Genomic DNA, 22,624 nt, shown 5'->3' on the forward strand with positions numbered 1-22,624 from the left:
GCCCCAGTGGAGGGATGGAAGTGAGGAGGCAGGTGGCAAGTGAGAAACGCGTCGAGAAAATAGCAACAGAGCAGGATGAGAAAGAGCAGCTGACACAGAGGGCTGGGATGCCCTGGAGACATCAGGCCCAGAGAGCAGCTGCTGCTCACATCAGCCGATTAAAGAGGAGCCAGAAATCCAGATTTTTAAAGATGTTGGCTCCATTTTTTAAACATACAGTAGACAAGGGCGCCAGGGTGGCTCAGCTGGTTAAGCCCTCAACCTGAGCTCAGGTCACGATCTCATGGCTGGTGAGTTCAAGCCCCGCATCAGGCTCTGTACTGACATCTCAGAGCCTGGAGCCTGCTTCTGATTCTGTGTCTCCCTCTCCCTCTGCCCCTCGCCCACTTGCACTCTGTCTCTGTCTCTCTCTCAAAAATACATATTAAAAAAATATATACGGTAGGCAAAATAAAACAGGTGTACGGGCTGACTTCTGCCCTCAGCTTCCCAGCTGGTGCGGGATGGCCTGCCTTTAGGTGGATTTGTGCTGCTATCTGGTGGCGGAGTGGGGCAGGTAGCAACGCAGGGCAAACGTGTATTTCCAGCTTGGCTGGGAATGCCCTGCATCCCCCTCTATGCTGGCTGCTTCTTCCAGGGGATCTTCGAGGGGCACCTGTCCCCAACTTTACCCCCGCCCCCTTTTGATAAACCTAAATAATTTCAAGCTACCCTTTAAACTATTCTTTAATAGGTAATGCATGTGTAAGGTAAAGACTAAGAACCAAACAGAAGGATCTAGAGCAGGGGTCCACTGATGGCCACCCGTGAGCCAAAGCTGGCCCACTTGTTATTCTATGGCCCCAGGAGCATTTTTTTAAGTGGCTGGGGGGCAAAAAAGAATATTTCCTAACACATCAAGTACAAATTTCAGTGTGGCCGTAAAGTTTTACTGGCACGCAGCCACACCCATTTATTTGCACATTGCCTAATACAGCAGCAAAGTTGAGAGCCAAATGGCCCTCAAAACCTAAAATATTTACTTATGTGGCCCCTTACCAAAAAAAAAAAAAAAAATCTACCAACTCCTGGTCTAGAGTGAAGAGTAACGTGTTCCCACTCATGTTTTTCCAACCCCTCAGTTTCCCTCCCCAGAAGCCATACTTCAACAAGTCCCTCGCAAATCCCTTGAACAGGCAGAGAGGCGTGCCCGGCCCCTGCTTTCACACGATCAGTAGAATATTGGGGCGCCTGGGTGGCGCAGTCGGTTAAGCGTCCGACTTCAGCCAGGTCATGATCTCGCGGTCCGTGAGTTCGAGCCCCGCGTCGGGCTCTGGGCTGATGGCTCAGAGCCTGGAGCCTGTTTCCGATTCTGTGTCTCCCTCTCTCTCTGCCCCTCCCCCGTTCATGCTCTGTCTCTCTCTGTCCCAAAAATAAATAAACGTTGAAAAAAAATTAAAAAAAAAAAGAATATTATACACACAGTTCGGCACCTTACCTTTTTTCACTCAGCGTATTTGGGAGACAATGTTAGATCAATACTTCTTCCTCTTTTTGACAGCTGTGTAGCATTCCAACTTCATATTGGACTTTCATGTTTTAACTCGCCTTTTGTTGCACGTTGAGGTTGTTTCCAGTCTTGGGTAATACAAGACTGCTGTTAGGTGCAGGGGAGAACCTGACTCTTTGCTCATCGGGGCCAGCAGACCCCTGAGGGGTTAATTCCTAGGAACCGAATGGTTGGGCCCCGGGTGTCTGTGTTACATTTGGATAGTTCAGGCCAAATTGCTTTCCAATTGCCCATCTAAACTCACAACTTTTGAGAGTGCCAGTTTCCCCACACCCTTGCCAACACAGTGTGTTATCAAGTGTTTTGTTCTTTGCCAATCTGATAGGTGGTTTTAATTTGCATTTCTCTTACTCTCTTTCATTGAATCTAAGAGATCATTGATTGTAAGATGCATCCTGATTCCACAGATGTGTGAATGTAATAATGTGCATCTCAGAATCATTGAAATACAGTATGTTGAATGACCGCGGGTATCTTACCTCATTTCCTCACTCTGTACATGTCCTTTTCCTATTTTTCTTGGGAGGCAGGGCAGTAGTGGTTAAGAGCTTGGGGTTCAAATCCGAGCTCTGCCACTTACAAGCTTGTAACTTTGGCCGAGTTACTAAACCTCTCTGTGTCTGTTTCCTCATCTGTAAGAAGAGATAACAGTACCTACCTTATAAGGTAGTTGTGAAGCTTAGATGAATTAATATATGCAAAATACTATGTTCCTGGAACGTAGTAAATGCTGCATAAATGTTGGCCATGATTAACATCTTTTCTTTTGGACTGTTTATCTTTTTTTTTTTTTCCACAATGAGTTGCAAGGGCTCTTTATAATGTAGGGAAACTCACCCTTTGGTCCTACCCACCCCACCGCCCCAGACTTCTGGTTCTTATTTATTTTTCCCTGACCACAAAAGTAACATGATACAAAATTCAGACATTACAGAAATGAACTGTATAGGAAGAAGCCAACGGAAACAACTCATGTCCATCGAGAGGAGTGAGTAGATAAATTGTAACATCCCCCTATCCACCCACTCCCATCCCTTTTGGGTTTTACATACTTCAGCAACTTCATCAAATGTCAAATAAAACATTTTCATGTTATGCTTCAGACACACCCCAGAGGGACAGCATTCCATGTATGTGCCATGAAATGCCATTAGCAAGTGTGTTTCCCACACCCACTCAATCTCAGACCCCCTCCCCAGGCATTCTACTGTCTTCTGGGTGCCCACGATCCTTCCTGTGAACAATTTGTCAGCTTTACATTCTGTAGTTTGTATTATAAAAGCTGTAGCAGGAGGTTGGGGAGTTTTTTTCTTAACTATAAATTGGAAATAAGATCATAAAATTATATAATGTTATCTATAAGCTGGCTACTCCAAGTGCGGTCTGCGCATCCCCTAGGGGCTTGTTAGAAATGCAGCATTTCAGCACAACCCCCACCCCCAAACACACATACAGAATCAGAATCTGCATTTTAACAAGACTCCTAGTGATTTGTGTGCACATTAGAGTTTTGAAAAGTATTGCTCGGGGGGCATCTGGGTGGTGCAGTCAGTTAGGCATCCGACTTCAGCTCAGGTCGTGATCTCACAGTTTGTGAGTTTCTGTGCTGCCTGCTCAGAGCCTGGAGCCTGTTTGGGATCCTGTGTGTGTTCTCTCTCTCTGCTCCTCCCCTGCTTGTGCGCACTCTCTCTCTCAAAAATAAATAGACATTTAAAAAATATATTGTTCTAGAGGCACCTGGGTGGCTCAGTCAGTTAAGTGGCCAACTTCGGCTCAGGTCACCATCTTGCAGTCCGTGAGTTCGAGCCCCGCGTCGGTCTCTGTGCTGACGGCTCAGAGCCTGGAGCCTGTTTCACATTCTGTGTCTCCCTCTCTCTGACCCTCCCTGTTCATGCTCTGTCCCTCCCTGTCTCAAAAATAAATAAAACGTTAAAAAAAATAAAAAATATATTGTTCTAAAAAATAATACTGTAGGCTCCAGCAAGTATACTGCATTTTTTACGTTTTGAAATGTAAAAATGCAGGAGGCATTTTTTCTTAACTATACCTGTGAGGCACTCATGCCTTTCACATCACACAGATTCCCAAACTGCCCAGATGTTTTCACACCTTGTCGAGAATAGTGTTTGAACACTGGGGAACAGGCCACATGTGTCTCTTCACTGGAGCACTGTGCAGCCTCCTGTACCTACCAGGTATGCTTTTGACCGTAAATAGTGAAAACCTACCTTTAAGAGCAGCTTCAGCAATAAAGACACTTATCTCACATCTTACGAAATCTTATTCCTTCAGCAGCCCAACCACATCATCCGAGGTCCTAGCTCTTGCCATCTTCCTGTGCCAGCACCTTCTTTCTCTGTACACCTGTAATGTACCATAGACTTTGTGGCCTCTTGATCGCCACAGCCCCAACCATCAAAAAACCTCCTTTTATAGGAAGGAGGAAAAGGGACAGAAAGAAGCTTTCCCCTCAGTTATTCTTAAGGGAGGGAAACTTTCCAAACACGTCCCCTCCTCAACTCATTGGTCGGAAAGAACTAGGTGACCCGCGCACCCTGGGACCAATCACTGGCAAAAGGAAATGGCTGTGCCAGTGATTAGCTTGGATTCACACCTGGAACCGGACCTTCAGCCTCCTAAACAAAACCAGCTATGTGGGCACGAAAGGACATGGTGACTGAACGCAGTCAACGGTGTCCAACACACCCCCTCTCTGGCTCCCCGCCTCCAACCTTGCGGCCGCCCCATTCAATCTCCTCAAGGCCGCCAGGCTGCAATTGGTAAAAAAATGCAACCCCGCCCACGCCCACGCTTTCCCCCAAATCTCCCAAGCTCCCCGGAGGAAATGGCAGGTGCCCCAGGGTTCAGAGAACTGAATTCCAAACCTGATTTTATTCCTTCCTTGTTGTGGGATCCTGGGAAAGCATTCCTACGCTTCTGAGCCTCAGTTTCCTTATCTGACAAATAGAGATGATAAAAGCTTCTTTGCAAGGGTCATTGAGGATTAATAAGAAAAATAATAGCTAATACTTATACGGCACTCGCTCTGTGTCAAGGCCTTCTCTAAATTCTTTAGTTCCATTAACCATTTTAATCTTCCCAACAATCCGATAAACAGGACTCTTGTCCTGTAAACAGCTACCAGCTCCAGCGCAAGGCGGAGATGAGGCGCAGGCACCCGCCGAATCCGGCTTGGGGGACTGGCTGTGACTTCCGAGAGAGGGGATGGAGCTTCTCGGAGGGAGCTTCAGCGCCGAGGACCACAACTCCCGGCAGGCTCCGCGACGCCGCTGAACTACAATACCCAGCATGCCCCGGGCCGTCGGGTTTAACCTACTCCTCCTGCAAGGTGTTCCGCACCGGAATTTGCTCTACTGTGAATTTTGCTTGCCAGAAATTCCCCTAGAGAACCAAGGAATCTATGCGAGTAAACGTTTAGGAGCATCGTGGATAAATGGCTTGTGTTTTCATCCTCACTCCTTCACCTGTCAGCTCTGAGTCTGTTTTCTCATCTCTAAGATGGGGATGTCCCTAGAATTTGCCGCATCCAGTTGCTGAAAAGATTAAAAACTGGAAATGACGGCTTGGTAAATATCAGCTAGCGTCCCCTCCTCCCTCTGTGCTAAAGAGTTTTATCAAAGCATTTCATCTCTACAGCAACCCTATGAGGTTGATACTATCAACCCCGCCCCCCCCCCCCCCCCTTTTCAGAAGGGGGAACTGATGCCAAAAGAGATTCAAGTCTCTTTCCTAAAGTCACAAAGCAAAGGGAGTGGTGAAGGAAGACAGAAACCCAGAAATTTTCACTCCGGAGGTGAGTCCACTTTAGGAGCCCAAATGCTTCCCACTTGCTACTGAGGCTTTCCAATGACCCAGAGTCCAAGGCAAATATTTTCTGTGCTCTTCAAGATAAACTTGAATCACGTGATAAACGGGACGCTCTCAAGGTGATTACCTGTTGCCAGGCTGGGAAGGAGACGCACGTGGCACTTTGAGAATCAATTATAGCTGAATCCCACCAGGTTGGAGAAATCAAGGAAAGTTTCCCTGAGGGGGTGATGCTGGATCTGAGAACTGAAGAGCAGAAGAGCGAAGGCAAAAGCCCTAAGGGTAGAGGGCACGTGTTGCAGAGGGCTTGAAAAAGGCCAGTGTTGCTGGAGAGGTACAGGCAAGTCTCAGAGATACAGGCTGTGTTAAGGAGGGGGGAAAGAGGCACCCAGGGTGCAAATTTTAGGGAAGTATTCACTTGCAGGATAGTGCAGGGGCAGAACTGAGACCTAAGACTAAAAGTCTCCTTAAATGAGGCTTAAGTGAAAGCTCTAGACATCTCACAGGTGTCTTACTGGTCCCGCCCTAGGCCTTTGGTTAGGGTGGCCATCTATCGTGGTTTGCCCAGAAGAGTCCTGTTGTCCTGGCACGATTATACCGGGCCTTCTTTGAATCCGTTCCTCTTAGTCGAGGAGCATTCTATGGTCACGTGACTTGTAGAGCCTATCTTATCACAAGGAAATGGGGAGCCACTGAAAGATTTAACTGAAGGGCGTTTTGAGCAAATTCTGCCTGCCACACAGAGACTGGACCATGGGGGCAAGAATAAAGGGTGCTGAGGTCACCCAAGTGGGAGACGAGGACAGCCTACCCTAAGTAAGAGAAATAAATGGAGCAGAGAAATGCTTAGGAGGCACTGCTGTCGGAACCAGGTGATGCAATGGATGTGCTGGATGAGAACTTCCCATTTCCTTGTTGCCTGTACTGAAAGTCCCCGTCCTTCCTCTGCCAGGGTTAGCTGTGTTACCTTGAGGCAGTCCCTTTACCTCGCAGCTTGTTTGTACATCCGTTTCAGGGCTTCTAAGACCATTTACAATAAAGGAGCAGTCCCTTCTTGGATTTAATATATATTTGCAAACATGTGTCTGTAGGACCTTTGCACATGCTGCTCCCTCTACCTCCTAATCATTCAGTTTCAGTTTCAATGTGACCACTTTAGGAGGCCCCTGCTGCCCCGTCCCTGCTTTACTCTCCGTCCTATCATAGTTATATATTCTTTCCTATTTCTTTGTTAACTGGCTATCTCCGATTAAAATGTAAGCCCACAAGAGCAGACTTCAGGGGTATGTATCCATTCCCACAACCTAGCACAGCGCCTAGCACATAGTTGTTCTTAGTAAGTATTTCTTTGGATGAATAAATGGATTGATAAGTGAATGAATGAATGAGTGAATGCTTTCCCTGACAACTTGATGCCCCCCAACATTCTCTGGCCAGGGAGCATGGATCCTGGAAGCAAGACATTTCTGGCCTGGGTTCAAATTCAGACTTAGTCACTTAACCGCCAAATTGTGATAAATCGCTTAACCCTCCTCAGCTTCATTTTTCACATTAATCCCGACCTGGTAGAAATATTGTGAGGCTCCAGCTAGATAGGAAAACGCTCGCAGCGAAATAGGTAACTTTGTTTAAGCTTTCTTTTCTTCCGTATCTTTCATAATCGAGTCCTCCCAAGTCCGATCACCCCCGCCCTTCTCACCAAGCACCTCAATAACTCCCTCGCACCCGAGCCTGGAGGGACGTGCAGGTTGCTGGGCCCTCCCGCACACAAATCATGTTTCCTCCCTCTGAAAAGGCAGGGAAAAAACCTTCCCGGCAACGGGTCGCGCGGTCGGCGTAGCGGGCGTCAGCGGTGCCGTCTGCGCAGGCGCGGACGCCTGCGCAGAAGGGCCCGGGGAAACGGGTGGGGGGTGAAGAAGGGGCCGGCCTTCGAGCGACAGCGACGCAAGATGGCAGCCACCACGGGCTCGGGTGAGCTGGGGCGCCGGACCCGGCCTGCCGAGGGGGCGCGGGCTTGGGCCAGGGACTGGGGACCCGCAAAGGCCCTAGCAGCGGGACCAGGGCCTCTGCGCTGCCTCTGTCCGCTGGGCTCCGCGGCGGCGACCCTGGCGGCCAGAGTGGGGAGGAGGAGCAGGCGGTGGCCGGAAGCACGGGCGGGGGCCTGAGGGGCCTGTGGGCGGCGCGGCGGGGCTCACAGGCTTCCCCGGGCGGCGTGAGGGCCCTGTTGGGAGGAAGGACCCGGCCCCAAGGCAATGCTGAGCGGCCGGAGCTATCGAGGGGCGAGCCCAGAGGCACTCCTGAGGAGACGAGGCTGGCGGCTCTGGGGGAGATCCAGGGGTCCCCTAGAGGATAAGGAAGCGCCCCTGAATGGATGAGAGTCCTTTACCGGGTGATGGAGGTCCGAGTGAGGGGGTAGCCATCCTTGGGATGTCCGTTTGGCGGGGACTTCAGAGAACCCCTTAGGATGGATGGAAGGAGAAAACGATCTCAAGAGGGTGACCGAGGATCCTCCATTGGCTAAGGGGACGGCTCCAGCGTTAGTTTGGGGGATGGGGTTAGCCGAGGAAATCTCTATGTCGCTTGGAAAGGGGGCGTCTTGGCGTGGCTGGTTTTGGCGGAGCGGGGGGATTAAGGGCATCAGGACTGGCGAAGTGAGAAGGGAAAACGATCTCTCAGATTCCAAAGGGGAATGACCCCATCGTTATCAGGCTTTTCTTTGAGGAGACATGTTAGGTTTTAGGAGCCAAGCTCTGAGTGGGGCAGCGGTGGAAACTTTCGACATTGGGTGAATTGGAAGCCCTGGGGGTACCTGTTCGGTGCGGGAGGTCCACCGAGGGAAGCCACAGGCGATGGTTGAGAGTGGGGGAAAGTTCAGAGATGTTTCTCTCCGAAGAGAAAAATCTCCTCTCTCGGGTGAGGGAAGCATACCCTAGCAGTGCCGGTTTTACGGAGACTGTCACTCCGTTCCACTCCTTTGGATGTTGGGAAAAGATAAGTGGGTTCAGCTCAGCAGTTCCCTATTGAGTGGGTGGGTGTGGGGAGAGGGACAAGTGAAATGAGGAGTCTGGGTGACTGGGGCAGGAAAGCTGAGCAAATCCCCATCTCCAGGATGCAGCTGAGGGAATAAGGGGGCTGTACTTTGGAGGAGGGGGAGTGCTCCCAGTCTCGTGTAGGTAGAGGGAAGCAGCATTTATTTTGAGACTGGATTCGCTGTTCTGCACTCTTTAGATGGGCCAGAGGATCAGATCACGAAGAGTCCGTTTCCGAGTTAACGTTCCGCAAATGGGCATCAGGGCATGGACTCAGATGGCCTTCTTGAGGAGGTAGGGTGAGGATTAGCTGGGGGAGGTCCCCCAGAGACGCTGATAAGGTAAGAGAGAATCCAGAAGTGCAGGATTTGGGGGAAGACTCAGTGTCCCCCTTATGGAGAGGCGGCTGTACCTGTCGGCCAAGGAGGTCCTCTCAAATGCGGGGACGACGGGTGACCTCTGATGAAGCAGGCAGGGCCGCCAGCCCGGCTACTGAAATCCTCTGGCTAGTTAAGGCCACAGCATCAGCACTGTCAGGGGAGGTGACCTAAAGGGAACGGGGCGATGGGAGTCCCGTCTTTCCGGGGCGATGCGCCTCCAGTGTCCCAGGGAGCCATCCTCGTCTGTTGCAGTGGCCGTGGAGGGGATTGGCTGTAGGGGTTCAGACCGAAGTGACCTGTCACAAGCTGCCTTTTAAACTTAAAGCAGTGGGGTCCTCCGGGGGGAGGGAGGAGACCACACATCCTTTTCCTGGAGTTTGGTTTCAGCTGGGATAGTGCTGAGTCAACTCGTCTTGCGCGCTACTGCCACAGAAGAGAGAGGCTGAGTCAGGCCAGCCTGCTGTGGGAAACTTCGCACCAGAATAGCACCCCTGTCAGGTTGCTAGGAAGTGGGGGGCACAGCGTGCCCGTGGCAGCCAGCGTTATGGTTGCGTTGCAGCTCGGCCCTGTGTGCAGGCATCCGGCTTAGCAGCTACTTGATTCTAACTTCTTGAGGCCCTGCCAGTTGATGATTGCTTCATAAATGCTACTGCAGTCAGATCAAACCTCATCGGCTGCTGTCCTAATGTCAAGAGCACTTGGCATGGTTTGGGTGACAAGGAGCAGGCTTCCAGGTGCTCCAACACGGGCTTCCCGAAAGTCCTCTGTCTGTTTATTCAACAGATGTTTATCGAGGGCCTGTTGTGTCCCCTTGTGAGCGGTGGGTGAGAGAGACACAGCCCCTGGCCTTCAGGAGCTTCCACTCTAGTCGGGAAGAAAGCCGCCAAAGGAGTAAATAATGATTAAGGCAGTTTCAGATAGCAGTTGGCGCTACGAAGGAAATTGTGCGATGTGATCAAGAGCAGGTGGGGAGGTGATCTGGGAAGATGACATGTGAACGGTTAGAAGGGATGGCAGGAGCCAGCCCGACAGTGTGTATCGTAGGCAGGGGAGGCGGGGACAGTGAGTGCAAAGGCCTCATGGCAGGACCAAGCTCAGTGTCCTGAAAGAACAGATTAAAGGCCTTCCCGTGCAAGAGAGGCTTGCGAAGGAGATGAGTTGAAGAGCTCTAGCTTTGGATTTTATTAAGTGTGAAGGAAAGCCGTCGAGTGAGCGAGTGGTATGCATTAGGCCTTCAGTAACTGTTTGTTGAATGAACGAATGAACGAATGAATGAACGAACGAGTCTTAGAAGGAGGGGAACGACACAATCTGGCCTGTGCAGAGTGCCAAGGGTAGAAGCAGAAGGGCCTTAGTTGGGTTAAACCAAAACGAATGTTCAGGCTTCTGCTCTCTAACCCTGAGAAGTCACTCAGGTTGGTCAGGGGCCCCGAGGCCTTCCTTAGGTTTAGAACCAGCCACCTGATTAACCTGTGCCCTCGTTGCCAGGAAACAGCTGGGAAGCCTGTGAGTTCCTGGAAAGGGCTGCCCTTCGTTTTCTTTTGGTCCAACACCTTGGCATCTCCCTTGGTTCTGCGGTGCGTGAGTTCTGCATGGACCCTAGAGGGTGGTACCGTGAAGAGCCCCCGAGACTCCTTCAGGATGCCCGTGCTGTGGCGGGTGACTGCCTCCGCCGTGGCCAGGATTGCGGGACCTCAGGCCCTTGGCTGCCAGGCCCTTCGTCTCACCCAGCATCCCACGGGCTTCCCTGACAGTTGCCCAGCAAACCTGAGTGCCCCAAGAGTAGCCCCTGATGGGGTGTGATTTTAAGTTTGCATTCGCTGGAGTGGCCCCCTCTACACATTCGGCATATGTGCAGACTTGACCGTGTGGGCAGTGGGGGCTCAGGAGCCCTCCGTTCCATTTAGGGGTGTTCCCAGAGAGCTGGAGATGGGAGGTGAGAGCCTGTAGTCCGGGAAGTTGGGCTTGGTCCTGCGTGTCTCGCTGTGTGAACGTCTTGTGCCGCTTGTGGCCGCCTGCCTCTTGTACAGCGTGGGCCCTGCGTTCGGGAGCACCGCTCACCTGCCTCGCGCTCCGCTGGTGGAGGGGAAGCGCTGTGTTGGGCCAGTACGACCTGTTGCTCTCTTCAGGGATTCCCAAGGTTAATTGTGACGGTTGTGATGTTCCCCTTCGTGGGAACTTTCGAACCGTGCTTTTCACTCCAGCACACGCCCTCTCTCCTGCCCCTTCCCTCTCACCTGAACTTTGATGAAGGTGGAATGCAAAAGGTGAAGTCGGGAATCCTCTGTTTAATTCCGAAAGGCCCCAGTTGAAGGACAGAGCAGTGTATTTGGTGGAGTAAACGTTTAACACTAAACTACTTCAGAGTTTTCCGGGTAATTTGACTTCCCTGTTATGTCATCTCATGCAATGCTCCACAGCCTCATGGGCTAACCAGGGACAGTGCTGCCCCCACGTCATTGCTGAGGGAGATTGGTGGCTGAGCGGTGGCACTGAGACTAGAGCCCCGGGGTTTGGCTCCACCGCCCTCCCCAACCCTCTCCAGTACCTTAGCAAAGAAACGGAAAGGCCTGGAGTTGGGCGTATGCCCTTCCCAGGTCTTGGGGTGTTTCGTTGACCTTGGTGAGAGAAAGGGCTTTAAAGAGAAGGATCTGCAGCTGCAGCAGGGTCCCTTGTCACAGGAACCCTGGCCACTGTTTGTCCCATTCTGGGTAACGTGCTGTCCTGTGAGCGTGAAGTCCCCTTTTAAGGAAGTTCTTTCTTGTGCCTTATACTCAGTACCTCATACTCACTGGGCTTGGGGCCCCTCGTGTCACGTACGAAGCAGGACTTTGTCTTCCATCACATGCAGGCCCTTCAGACTTCTTTTGAAAGATTACTTCTGGGGCTGACTGTGTGCTAGACGCGGGTTTCAATTCAGTCAAGTTAAATGATCTCAGTCCTCCCGGCAGAAATTTGAGACCCGTGTCTGTCCTGAAGGTGAGAAAATAGGCCCAGAGAGGGGAAAGGACTTGCCCGGGGCGCAGAGCCAGCCTTGTGTAGAGCGAGGGTGCAGGGCCTCGGCCACAGTCTCATTCTTCCAGCCCCCTTTGCCAGGCATCTCACATTCCTTCAGCCCCTCACGGGTCTGTTGACATTTCCGACTCGGCCAAGTGTCTTCACGGGTGGACAGTCGCGGCCCTCAGGTGGGATTCTTTCCTCACCCTTCCACCCACCCATCACAAGTCCAGGAGGTATAACCCAACGAGAGATGCCCGATCCTCCTCTCCATCTCTACTCTTGCCGTTCTTGCCCAACCAGAACCATCTGTCTCTCCCCTGGAAGACTGCAGAAGCCAGCTTCCGGTCTTGCCCTTTTCCAGTCCGTTCTCTAGAGGAGGCGCATGAACTCTTGCAGACCGAAAGCGGAAACCGCCACTCCCCTGCAGAAAGCCCTCAGAATCAAATCACCCTGCGCTTAGAATCAAGTCACTCTCTTTTCTGAGGCGCAGACGGCCCTCTGTGATCTGGGTCTTGCCCACCCCCTGACCTCGTGTGGTATCACGCACACCTCTGCTCTTGCTCCGACCCCTTTGGGAATGCTCTGCCCCCACATCTTCACGTGATTGGCTGCCTCTTGTTCTTCAGGTCTCCTCTCTCCGGAAAGGCCATCCCTAACGACCCCCGTTCGGTGTAGTCTTTTGAGTCATTATCACATGTCTCCTCTGTCCTTCTAAAGCACTCACCTTGGGGCACCTGGGTGGCTCAGTGGGTTAAACGTCCAACTTCGACTCAGGTCATGATCTTGTGGTTCGTGATTTCAAGCCTCACGTCGGGCTCTGTGCCGACAGCTCAGGGCCTGGAGCCTGCTTCGGATTCTGTGTCTCCCTCTCTCTCTGCCCCTCCCCTGCTCGTGCTTCTATGTCCTCGGCACCCAGCATAGTCCCTTTCCCTAACATAGTAGGTGCTCAGTAAATATTTGTTGACCGTTGCAGTGACTTAATCAAAGGTCTCACCTTGATGTGGCCAATATGTAAATTTGACAGATTTTGGAGGAACAGTGTGTCTGATAAGACAGAAGCAAAAGTGACTGACTCTTCAGCTTTTCAAAAAGAAAAGCCCTGGGGCGCCTGGGTGGCGCAGTCGGTTAAGCGTCCGACTTCAGCCAGGTCACGATCTCGCGGTCCGTGAGTTCGAGCCCCGCCCCGCGTCAGGCTCTGGGCTAATGGCTCAGAGCCTGGAGCCTGTTTCAGATTCTGTGTCTCCCTCTCTCTCTGCCCCTCCCCCGTTCATGCTCTGTCTCTCTCTGTCCCAAAAATAAATAAACGTTGAAAAAAAAAAATTAAAAAAAAAAAAAGAAGAAAAGCCCTTGTCCTGATGAGTTGGTATTTCTAAAGGGACTTTAGCGTAGACTTAACTCTGTCCTCTCCTTCCCTAACTGTCCCGACACACTTCCCACATCTTACTCTTTGTCTCCACCCCTGTCAGAAAATCTGGTCCTTGTCCCTGGCCACCCTAGTGTCAGAGAAACACAAGGTCTCGTAATTTGTCACCAGCTGTCGGTTGTCCCATTGTGTGGACTGTAAAGATAGATCGCCACTGTTTCTTCCCCTGGATTGGCAGTTCTTAAACTAGCGTGCATCTGCATCACCAGGATTGCTTGTTCAGTTGCTGGGCTCCACCCTTAGAGTCCCAGATCCAGGAGTTCTGTGGTGTGTTGTAGTGTTCTGGGATGGGGCCTGCGAATTTACATTTCTAGTGGGTTCCCAGATGATGTGTAGGCTGCAGGGCTGGGGACCATACTCAGAGGACCATTGCTGTAGAGGAGAGAAAACACCTCCTCTGGGCAGGCACTAACTAGGGAGCCAGACTGCACTGGCCAGTTGCTCAGGAATAAAAGTTACCCGCTGCCAACTTTCTGTCTACTTTTCAGGAACATTGAAGCTGGTGCATCACCTTCCAGGCCTCCTTATTTTCCAAGACAGAAGCAGCACCAGACTCCTAGCTCAGTTCACTATCTTCTTAAAATAGGCAACCAAACCAGTTTTAACTGGCAACTTTCAGGAGAAACCTGTGAGGCTTGGTCAGGCCAGGGTTTTCCAAGATTGCATGTTGTATAATAGCAGCTGCTTGGTGGCCGTGATTTTCCCAAAAGATGTTTTAAAGGGCTTCAAATCCATTCCGTACCACAAATATTTTAATAGGTGGCTGTGTTTCATATTACTGCATTAAATGTTTTACTATGACATGGTATAAAACCCTATCAAATATTCATGCTTTTTCAACCTGGTTGTCATATTTTCTTTGTAATATCCTGCAGCTGCTGACTTTTCAGTTTATATTTAGCCGGGAGAATAACTGGCTGACTTTTCGATACTGACACAGATCCAGGAAAAATCCTTCTGGAAAGAATTCTGAAGTAACAGGAACAAATATTTTCTTTTTAAAAATCTTGGATTACTGTGGTATTTTAGCACCTTGGTGAAGTTATCTTAACATTTTCATGTTAACTTTTTAATAGTTTATTAAGGTTAGTTAAGAGTTCATTTTTACACCCTCTGTATTGCCCCTTGAAGCTGTTTCTCCAGCTGTCTTTTGGTGTCAGATTCACACAGATATTAGGAATCTTAAGATTTAGGTTGATTCAGTAGATTAAAAAGCCATAGCAATTAAACATATCTTAGAGCATTCTTAAGTTTTTCTCATCTGTTATGCTTCAGTTCTTCGGCATGTGTGGATTTAATTTTTAAATATATTCACTGAAGAAGCACCTGGGTGGCTCGTTCAGTTAAGTGTCCATCTGTTGGTTTTGGCTCAGGTGATGATCTCACAGTTCATGAGTTCAAGCCCTGCATCGGGCTTTGAGCTGACAGCACAGAGCCTGCTTGGGATCCTCTGTCTTCCTCTTTCTGTGCCCCTTCCCTGCTCGTGCTCTCTCTCAAACATAAATAAACATTTAAATATATTCAGTGAAATCCTATGTTAAAATTAGTGTATCACGATTTTAAGCTTATACTCTCCATTTGGGATGGGATGAAGTCCTAACTTATGACTGGTGCACTCACAAGGTCTATAGGATCCATCCATCCATCCATCCATCCATCCATCCATCCATTTATTTATTTATTTATTTATTTATTTATTTAATATTTTATTTTTAAGTAATCTCTACCCAACTTGGGGCTCAAACTCACAGCCCCAGGATCAAGAGTCAGATGGTTTACCGACTGAGCCAGTCAGGCACCCCTGAATTCCACCAATATTTGGACTTATATCCCTGGATAGGCCCTGAAGTTCTAGCACTAGGGCATAGTCAGGCCATTTGGAGTTGAGTGTGCTTGCTTTGTAGAAAATACTGATGTAATAACTTCGTACACAGTTTCTATGGTTTAGAATATCAGTAACATGCTTTCATGTATGTTTTCTGAAACAAAGTTCATTTTGTAGTGAAGAATCCTTTGACTTGTGTGGTTTGGGTGAAAAACCAGTTTTCCTTCATTTAAAAAAAATGTAGGTTTCCCTGAAAGTATCTATTATACTTGATTTAAAAAAGCTAGTTATGGGGCGCCTGGGTGGCGCAGTCGGTTAAGCGTCCGACTTCAGCTAGGTCACGATCTCGCGCTCCGTGAGTTCAAGCCCCGCGTCAGGCTCTGGGCTGATGGCTCGGAGCCTGGAGCCTGTTTCCGATTCTGTGTCTCCCTCTCTCTCTGCCCCTCCCCCGTTCATGCTCTGTCTCTCTCTGTCCCAAAAATAAATAAACGTTGAAAAAAAAATTTAAAAAGCTAGTTATCAATTTTTAATGATCTCAAAAGACGTTAGGTATCTCCGTTACATGGTAGCAGTGTTCAGTGTCTTGGCCACATAGACCATGTTAGAGTTTACGGTGGGAAAGGAAGAGTTGGGTTGCCTGGGGGCTCAGTTGGTTGAGCGTCCACCTCTTGATTTTGGCTCAGGTCATGAACTCCCAGTTTGTGGGATCGAGCCCCACATCGGACTTTGCGCTGACAGTGCAGAGCCTGCTTGGGATTCCCTCTCCCTCTCCCTCTCCCTCTCCCTCTCTCTCTCTCTCTCTCTCCCTCCCTCCCTCCCTCCCTCTCTCTCTCTCTCTCTCCCCCCCTCCCCTGCTGACACTCTTCTTTCTCATAATAAATAAATAAACAAAAAGGGGAAGGAAGAGTTGGTGCTGTTTCTCCAATCAGGAAATTTTATTAAGTACCATTATATGACAGGTAACATAATAGATTCAGGGGAGGCAGGGTTGAATGAGTCACAGCTCTAACTCAAGAAACTCCAAGAGTGAGTCAGACAATAAAAAGGAAATAAAATAAAATGTAAAGAAAAAGAAAAGGCCCGGCACAGACATTGTGTGAGGGTAAAGGTACGTGAGAGAGGGGTGCTTGACAAGACCTCTGTAGACTGCCTGGTTTTCTAATTTAAGATTCGTATTTCTTCTCAAGATCATTCAGAATTCAATGTGTAACTTTCCTTGGGCTACTGAAAATCCATACTCAGCCCCTTTGATAATCTTTATGATGTCAAGAATTTCTTTTAATAGTGCTATGAGTGTTTCTGTGCTGTATTTTCAGAAATAAACAGAGTTTCAGAGTTAGGATTTTGTGACATCGAACATTATTCATTCTGAAATAAGATCCCTTGCTAGCACCCAGCCACCCATTCATTCCTTCAACAAGCCTTTGAGTGCATACTCTGGCAAGGCACTCCTTGAGGGGTTGGAGATTTGGCGTGAACCAAAGAGATGAAGCTTTGCTCTCGTGAAGCTTATTTTTGTTCAGATGGGGAGAGACAGTAAACCACTAATGAAGTAGAAATGAATATATTTAAAATGTCAAGTGGTAACAAGTGCTGTGAAGAAAAAAAAAGCAAGATGGGGCACCTGGGTAGCTCAGTCTGTTAAGTGTCCCACTTTGGCGCAGGTCATGATCTCACAGCTCGTGAGTTCGAGCCCCACGTCAGGCTCTGTGCTGACAGCTCGGAGCGTGGAGCCTGCTCCCGATTCTGTGTCTCCCTCTCTCTCTGCCCCTCCCCCACTCACGCTCTGTCTCTGTCTCTCAAAAAATAAATAAACGTTAAAAATGATTTTTTTTAATAAAAGGCAAAATAAGGCAATGGAAGTGGCTGAGTGATGGAAGTGAACTTACTTTGAAAAGCTAACTGTGGAGACTAGACTGCAGGTACAGGCCAGGTAGGCTGAGCAACCAGTTAGGAAGCGGAGAGGGCATGGACTGCAGGGATCATAGTGGAGACGGTGAACATGGGCCACGTTTGGAATACATCTGGAAACGGGTTGGATATAGGGTGTAAGGGAAAGAGTTCTCATCTCGACTTCCAAGATTTTTGGCCATAGCAATCTGGTAAATGTGCCACATACTGGGATTGAGGAGTGGGTCGTTTTTGTGTTTTTCGAGGAGTACAAGGCAAGTTCTGTTTGGAAGTGTTTTTAGAGTCTCAGTAGCCATCTAAACGGAGATGTCAGGGAGGCTGTTAATTGGAAATGTAAATTGGAAAGTCTCCAGCCTCTTTGGTCTGGGTAAGACCGCTTGGGGATGGCTAAGTAGAGTAGACGGAAAGGCAGAGGGCTACGGGCTCTTCCCTGAGGTCAGGCAGGCAGTATTCGGAGGTCAGGGAGGTGCAGCCCAGCAGCCAGGGAGGTAGGACGAGAACCTGAGGCCCAGGGAAGCCCAGGAGTTGCCACTGGAGCTCCAGGAAGTGGGGGTGGGAGCTGAAAATTTGGCCAGAGGGTGCTCCTGGTGCCCCTGACCAGAGTGGTTTCGGTGGGTGACTAGGTGGAAAGGGCTGATTGGAGTAGGTGCAAGTAAGGTGAAGAATGGCAGACAGGGAATCAGGACAGCCTTTTTGAGGTTTTTTGCTAAGAAGGAACAAAGAAATGTGATGGTAACTAGAAGGGATATGGAGTCAAGTGAGGGGGTTTGTTTTGTATTTTATGATCTGTGATACAATGTGCCAGTGACGTGACTCGATAAAAAAATTACTCCGCCAGATACTACACACACGGCTTTACGGGTTTTATCTCATTGATTGTTCCTTGCCACCCGTAGAGGCAGAGAGTGACGGCATCCCCGTTTCGCTAAGGCTCAAGGTAACTGGTAAAGTCGCACAGCTAAGGTTACGAGGAAGCTGTGGACTTGATCTGGACTTGATCCCAGATCTGTGCTCTTAATCCTCTGTGGAAAGATCGTAGAATTTTCTCTAGAGTACACTCTGATTCTTTTTTGTGGGAAATAACTTAGCCACTGCTCTGACGAGCATTTAGAAAATAGAATGGTGGGGCACCTGGATGGCTCAGTGGGTTAAGCATTTGACTTCAACTCAGGTCCTGATTATCTCATGGTTCCTGAGTTCAGGCCCCACGTCAGGCTGTCTGCTGTCAGCACAGAGTCTGCTTCGGGTCCAGCGTCCCCCTCTCAGTGCCCCTCCCCAGCTTGTGTGTGCTTTCTCTCTCAAAAATAAATAAAACATTAAAAAAAAAAAAAAAAAAGAATGGTATGGGGTGCCTAACTGATTCAGTCATTAGAGCATGCGACTCTTGATCTTGGGGTTGTAAATTTGAGCCCGACGTTGGGTGTAGAGATTGCTTAAAAACAAAATCTTTTTAAAAATAATAACAAATAGAATGATAGACCAGGTATTCTCATGATTGTATGTTTGTGACATCTAAAAATAATTTATGTCATTTATACCATGCGAGGAAGCATGGATGACTTAGTGCTTTTTTTTTTTTAAGTTTATTTATTTATTAGAGAGAGAGAGAGAGAGCACACAAGTGGAGGGGGAGGGACAGAAGGGTAGACAGAGGATCCAAAGTGGGCTCCGTACTGGTTGCAGAGAACCCAGTGTGGGGCTCGAACCCACAAACTGCAAGATCATGATCTGAGCCAAAGTCGACTCTTAACCAACTGAGCCACCCAGGCACCCTGTATTTATTTTTTATAAAATGGGGTTTGCATACCTTTTTATTCTCTCCCCCACCCCAATTTTGGATTTATCAACAAGTTCTTATGCAAAGCCTGTTTTTATGTCACGTTGTAAACATGGGAACTGCTGCCATACTCATGCAAATGTATATGCACTGCCTTAAATCTCTTAGCATTCCTGTTTCCCACCCCCTGGGCCTATAAGAAGTTGATTAGATGTTCTGTCCCAATATTTGCTCCCAGCAGATGCTTCTGGCTCTGCATCCTGAGGTGAATGGTGGCACAGCCCTCACCTGGCCTCTGATCCTTCACAGCCCACCCTGAACATTACCCGGGAGATTCGCTTTATCTCTAGTCCCACTCAGAGTCTTGTAGCTCCCGCCGGTGCTCCTGAGGATAAAGTCCAGTCCCTCTCCGTCCCACCTCTGTAGCTTTCGTCCAATTCAGAGGGGCCTAGGACCCCTCAGAGGTAGAACAGAACAAAACAACAAAACCATTGTTCTGTGATAGGTTATATTTCTGTCATCCAAAGTTTTGATGCTGTTCTGTTTCATTGAACTTTGTGTATATCTTGTTTCCATAGTGAGACTTTATACTCCAGTTGGGAGACTTCTGTTTTTCTTTCATAGTCGCTATAAAGGTCTAGCGTGGGATTGGATGAGTGTTGGATGTTATTGCGCAGAAAGAAAGTTGTGTACATATATGTTACTGACATTCATATATAAGGAAATTCTGACAAGCAGGTAAAAAGCCTGGAAGAGAGAGAGAGAGGGAATCCCAAGCAGGCTCTGCACCCTCCACGGCGCACAAACCGTGAGATCAGGACCTGAACCCAAGAGTCGGATGAGTAACTGACTGAACCACCCAGACTCCCCCTAGCAAACTTTTAATTACAGTCCTGAGACGTGTGGATATTTTGCCTGAAGTGTGGAGTGAGCTCAGTTTTACGCATGTTAAACATGGTGAACCCCAAATGGTGCCTTACCAAGTAGAGTTTAGTAAACCAGCTAACCGGGTGCTAATCAGCCCCTTCTGTTTAAATATCAGAAAAACTAAATGAACCACTCCATAGTTTTATAATTTCCGATTTCTGCTAGCTGTCGTTATTCCCCAAACTCTGCTTTTTGTCAGCTCTTGAGTGAACATAAAAGTTTATGTCTTAGTAAAATAAGTTCAAGGTAACAGTGCTGTTTTAGAGCTATAGTTTGTGGACTTGAACTCTTCGATATTTAGCTAAATAAAGGTCAACAGAGTACTGCACCCGCTGATGCCAGATTCGCCCAGTGTTTATCAATCTCACCCTTCTGACAAAAGAAAGGGTTTAAAATATTCTCTAAGCTAAGTCTAGGATGTTAAAGATCAGAGACTTTTTTTAAGTTACTTACTATTTATTTTTGAGAAAGAGAGAGTGGGAGCAGGGAAGGGGCAGAGAGCAGGCTCCGTGCTATCAGTTTAAGAGCCCAAGCATCGCAGAGCCTGACGTGGGGCTCGAACTCATGAAACTGTGAGATCATGACCTAAGCCGAAATCGAGAGTCGGACGGATGCTCAACTGATGGAGCCACCCAGGCGCCCCAGGATCAAAGAGATTCTTGAGAACAATTTGGTGACCCCCAAATGTTGTAAAATGGGTGGTCCATAAGCTGAACCGGACCGACAGATACTTGGCCAGAGCAAAGGAGTGACTGCGCCCTTTAGACAGACATGTATTTTCCAGCTCACCTGAGTTCTTAATACTCCCATTTTAAGCCAGCCATTAAAGAGAATTTGTAAAGCCATACCACTCTTCTCACTAATTTTCTTTTGTTCTTTGGAAAGTGTAGTTCTTTCATAAGATATGTTATTTATCTCAACACATGATGGTTTGTTGTGCTTAGTTGTAAATGAATTTTTAAAAAATGTTTCAGTTTTATTTTTTTATAAGTTTGTTTATTTTGAGAGAGAGTGTGTGTAACTGGGGGAGGGGCAGAGAGAGACGGTCCCCAGCAGGCTTGGCGCTCGCTGTCAGAGCAATCCCACCAACCTGAGCAGAAATCAGGGGTCGGATGCTTAACTGACCTGAGCCACCAGGCACCCCTCTCAGTTGTAATTTCTAATTTGGCAAATATCAGTAGCTATAACCCACGTAAACAGAGGCTCTTTGAAGTCTTCAGTGACTTTTAAGAGAGTATATAAAGGGGTCTTGAGACCAGAAAAGTTTGTGAACTACTGTTCAAATGGAATGAATGCTTATTGTAATTAATCAGCATGTAGGGCATGCTTATATGTATGTTCCAGCTCCCACTTTGAATGTTTTGTGACTACCTAAAAGATACTGGCCAGTATAAAGTTTTGATTTTTTAAACTGTTCCTGATGCCTGATTTATAACTTGAAGCAAGTTGAATGATCCTATAATATCAGTACTGCAGTAACCACAAATTGCACCGTCCTGTGTGGTACTCCATTACTGTTCCAAATGCTAACCTGATTCCTTATTTGTTTGGTTCAATTGTGTATGCGGGCTTTAACTGAATTGTCTGATCCAGTAGAAAATGGCTGTTGGAAGTACAGGATTAACCAATATGATGGTTTTCCCTATTTCACAAGTAGATATCTATCAAACATGCGAAAAATATAACTCGAATTCACTATCTGTTTGAAACTAATGTAATGAGCTTGCAATGTTTAGGAGTCCCTAATCAGACCTAGTTGTTAATGAAGGGGTAACGTTTCCAGCCATAAAGTTTTGCTAACATTTACAAGAGAAATAGTCATACCAGAAACAGTTAATCCAGCCTGATTTATTTATTTATTTTTAACCTTTATTTATTTTTTTTTGAGACAGAGAGAGACAGAGCATGAACGGGGGAGGGTCAGAGAGAGGGAGACACAGAATCTGAAACAGGCTCCAGGCTCTGAGCTGTCCGCACAGAGCCCGACGTGGGGCTTGCTTGAACTCATGGACCGCAAGATCACGCCCTGAGCCGAAGTCGGCCACTTAACCGACTGAGCCACCCAGGCGCCCCTAACCCAGCCTGATTTAAATAACCGGACACAAGAAGGCACATTTTTCATCTTGCTAAAAAGAGCAACTTAAAATAGAGGTCACACGTGTAGCTTCCCTTCATTAATAGCTATGGAAGCTGTTGTACTTTGCCATTGTTCATTTGGCCTGAACAGGTTTTAATATTAAAAAAAACAGGGACTATTTACTTAAAATTACTCACTTAGGAAATACTATTAAATGAGATTCCTAGTCTCAGAGGATCCTTGTTCCTTATTGCAGTCAGGGGTCATATAACTTAAGCCCTGAGAAGTTAAGGGAGCTTGACGGATATCTGGAGAAAGATGTTCCAAGCAGAGGGAATAACAGATGCTGAAGCCCAGATGTAGAACCTTGTCTAGAGTATAGTTGGCATAGTTCCGTAAATGTTTTGTTTTGTAAATATCAAGATCATGGTAGAAGAAATGGGGATGGGGATTAAAGAATACAGTCATCATGATGAATAAAGTAAAATGATTTAAAAAAAGAAAATCTAGAAAAGGAGGGGAGTCGCCCATAATCCTTGCACCTAAAGATAACCACTGTTACCATCTTGGTCTCTAACCTTTCCAACTTTCTTAAGCTTCTTAAAACGTCAGCAAGCATCTGTATTCGTTTACTAGGGTTGCCGTAACACCGTACCACAGACTGGATGGCTTACACAACAGGATTTAGCCCAGGAGGCTAGAAGTCCAAGATCAAGGTGTCAACTGGTCTCATTCTTCTGAGACCTCTCCCCTTGGCTTGCAGATGGCTGCCCTCCCGCTGTGTCCTCACAAGGTCTCTTCTCCATGCACTCGAGCATCCCTGTTTTCCTTTGTGTGTCTAAATTTCCTCCTCTTATAAGGATACCAGTCAGATTGGATTAGGGCTCATCCTAATGGA

The 22,624-nt window shown here is 48.0% G+C and overlaps 1 protein-coding gene across 3 annotated transcripts in view; it reads left to right on the forward strand.

The window, feature by feature from the left end:
• The first annotated feature begins 7,239 nt into the window (after positions 1–7,239).
• UBE2V1 (ubiquitin conjugating enzyme E2 V1) overlaps positions 7,240–22,624 on the forward strand; it is a 31,148-nt gene continuing 15,763 nt past the window's right edge. The window contains exon 1 of one of the 3 annotated variants that reach the window (XM_043553687.1): positions 7,240–7,348. In XM_043553687.1, the coding sequence (XP_043409622.1) occupies positions 7,327–7,348 (22 nt within the window). In that variant the 5' untranslated portion in view covers positions 7,240–7,326. Of the gene's footprint in view, positions 7,349–7,729; positions 7,776–8,658; positions 8,701–22,624 lie in introns of those variants that run through there. The other 2 variants (XM_043553686.1, XM_043553689.1) reach the window with 2 other exon arrangements.

Source organism: Prionailurus bengalensis, chromosome A3 (assembly GCF_016509475.1).
Source record: "Prionailurus bengalensis isolate Pbe53 chromosome A3, Fcat_Pben_1.1_paternal_pri, whole genome shotgun sequence".
Taxonomy (NCBI): Eukaryota; Metazoa; Chordata; class Mammalia; order Carnivora; family Felidae; genus Prionailurus; species Prionailurus bengalensis.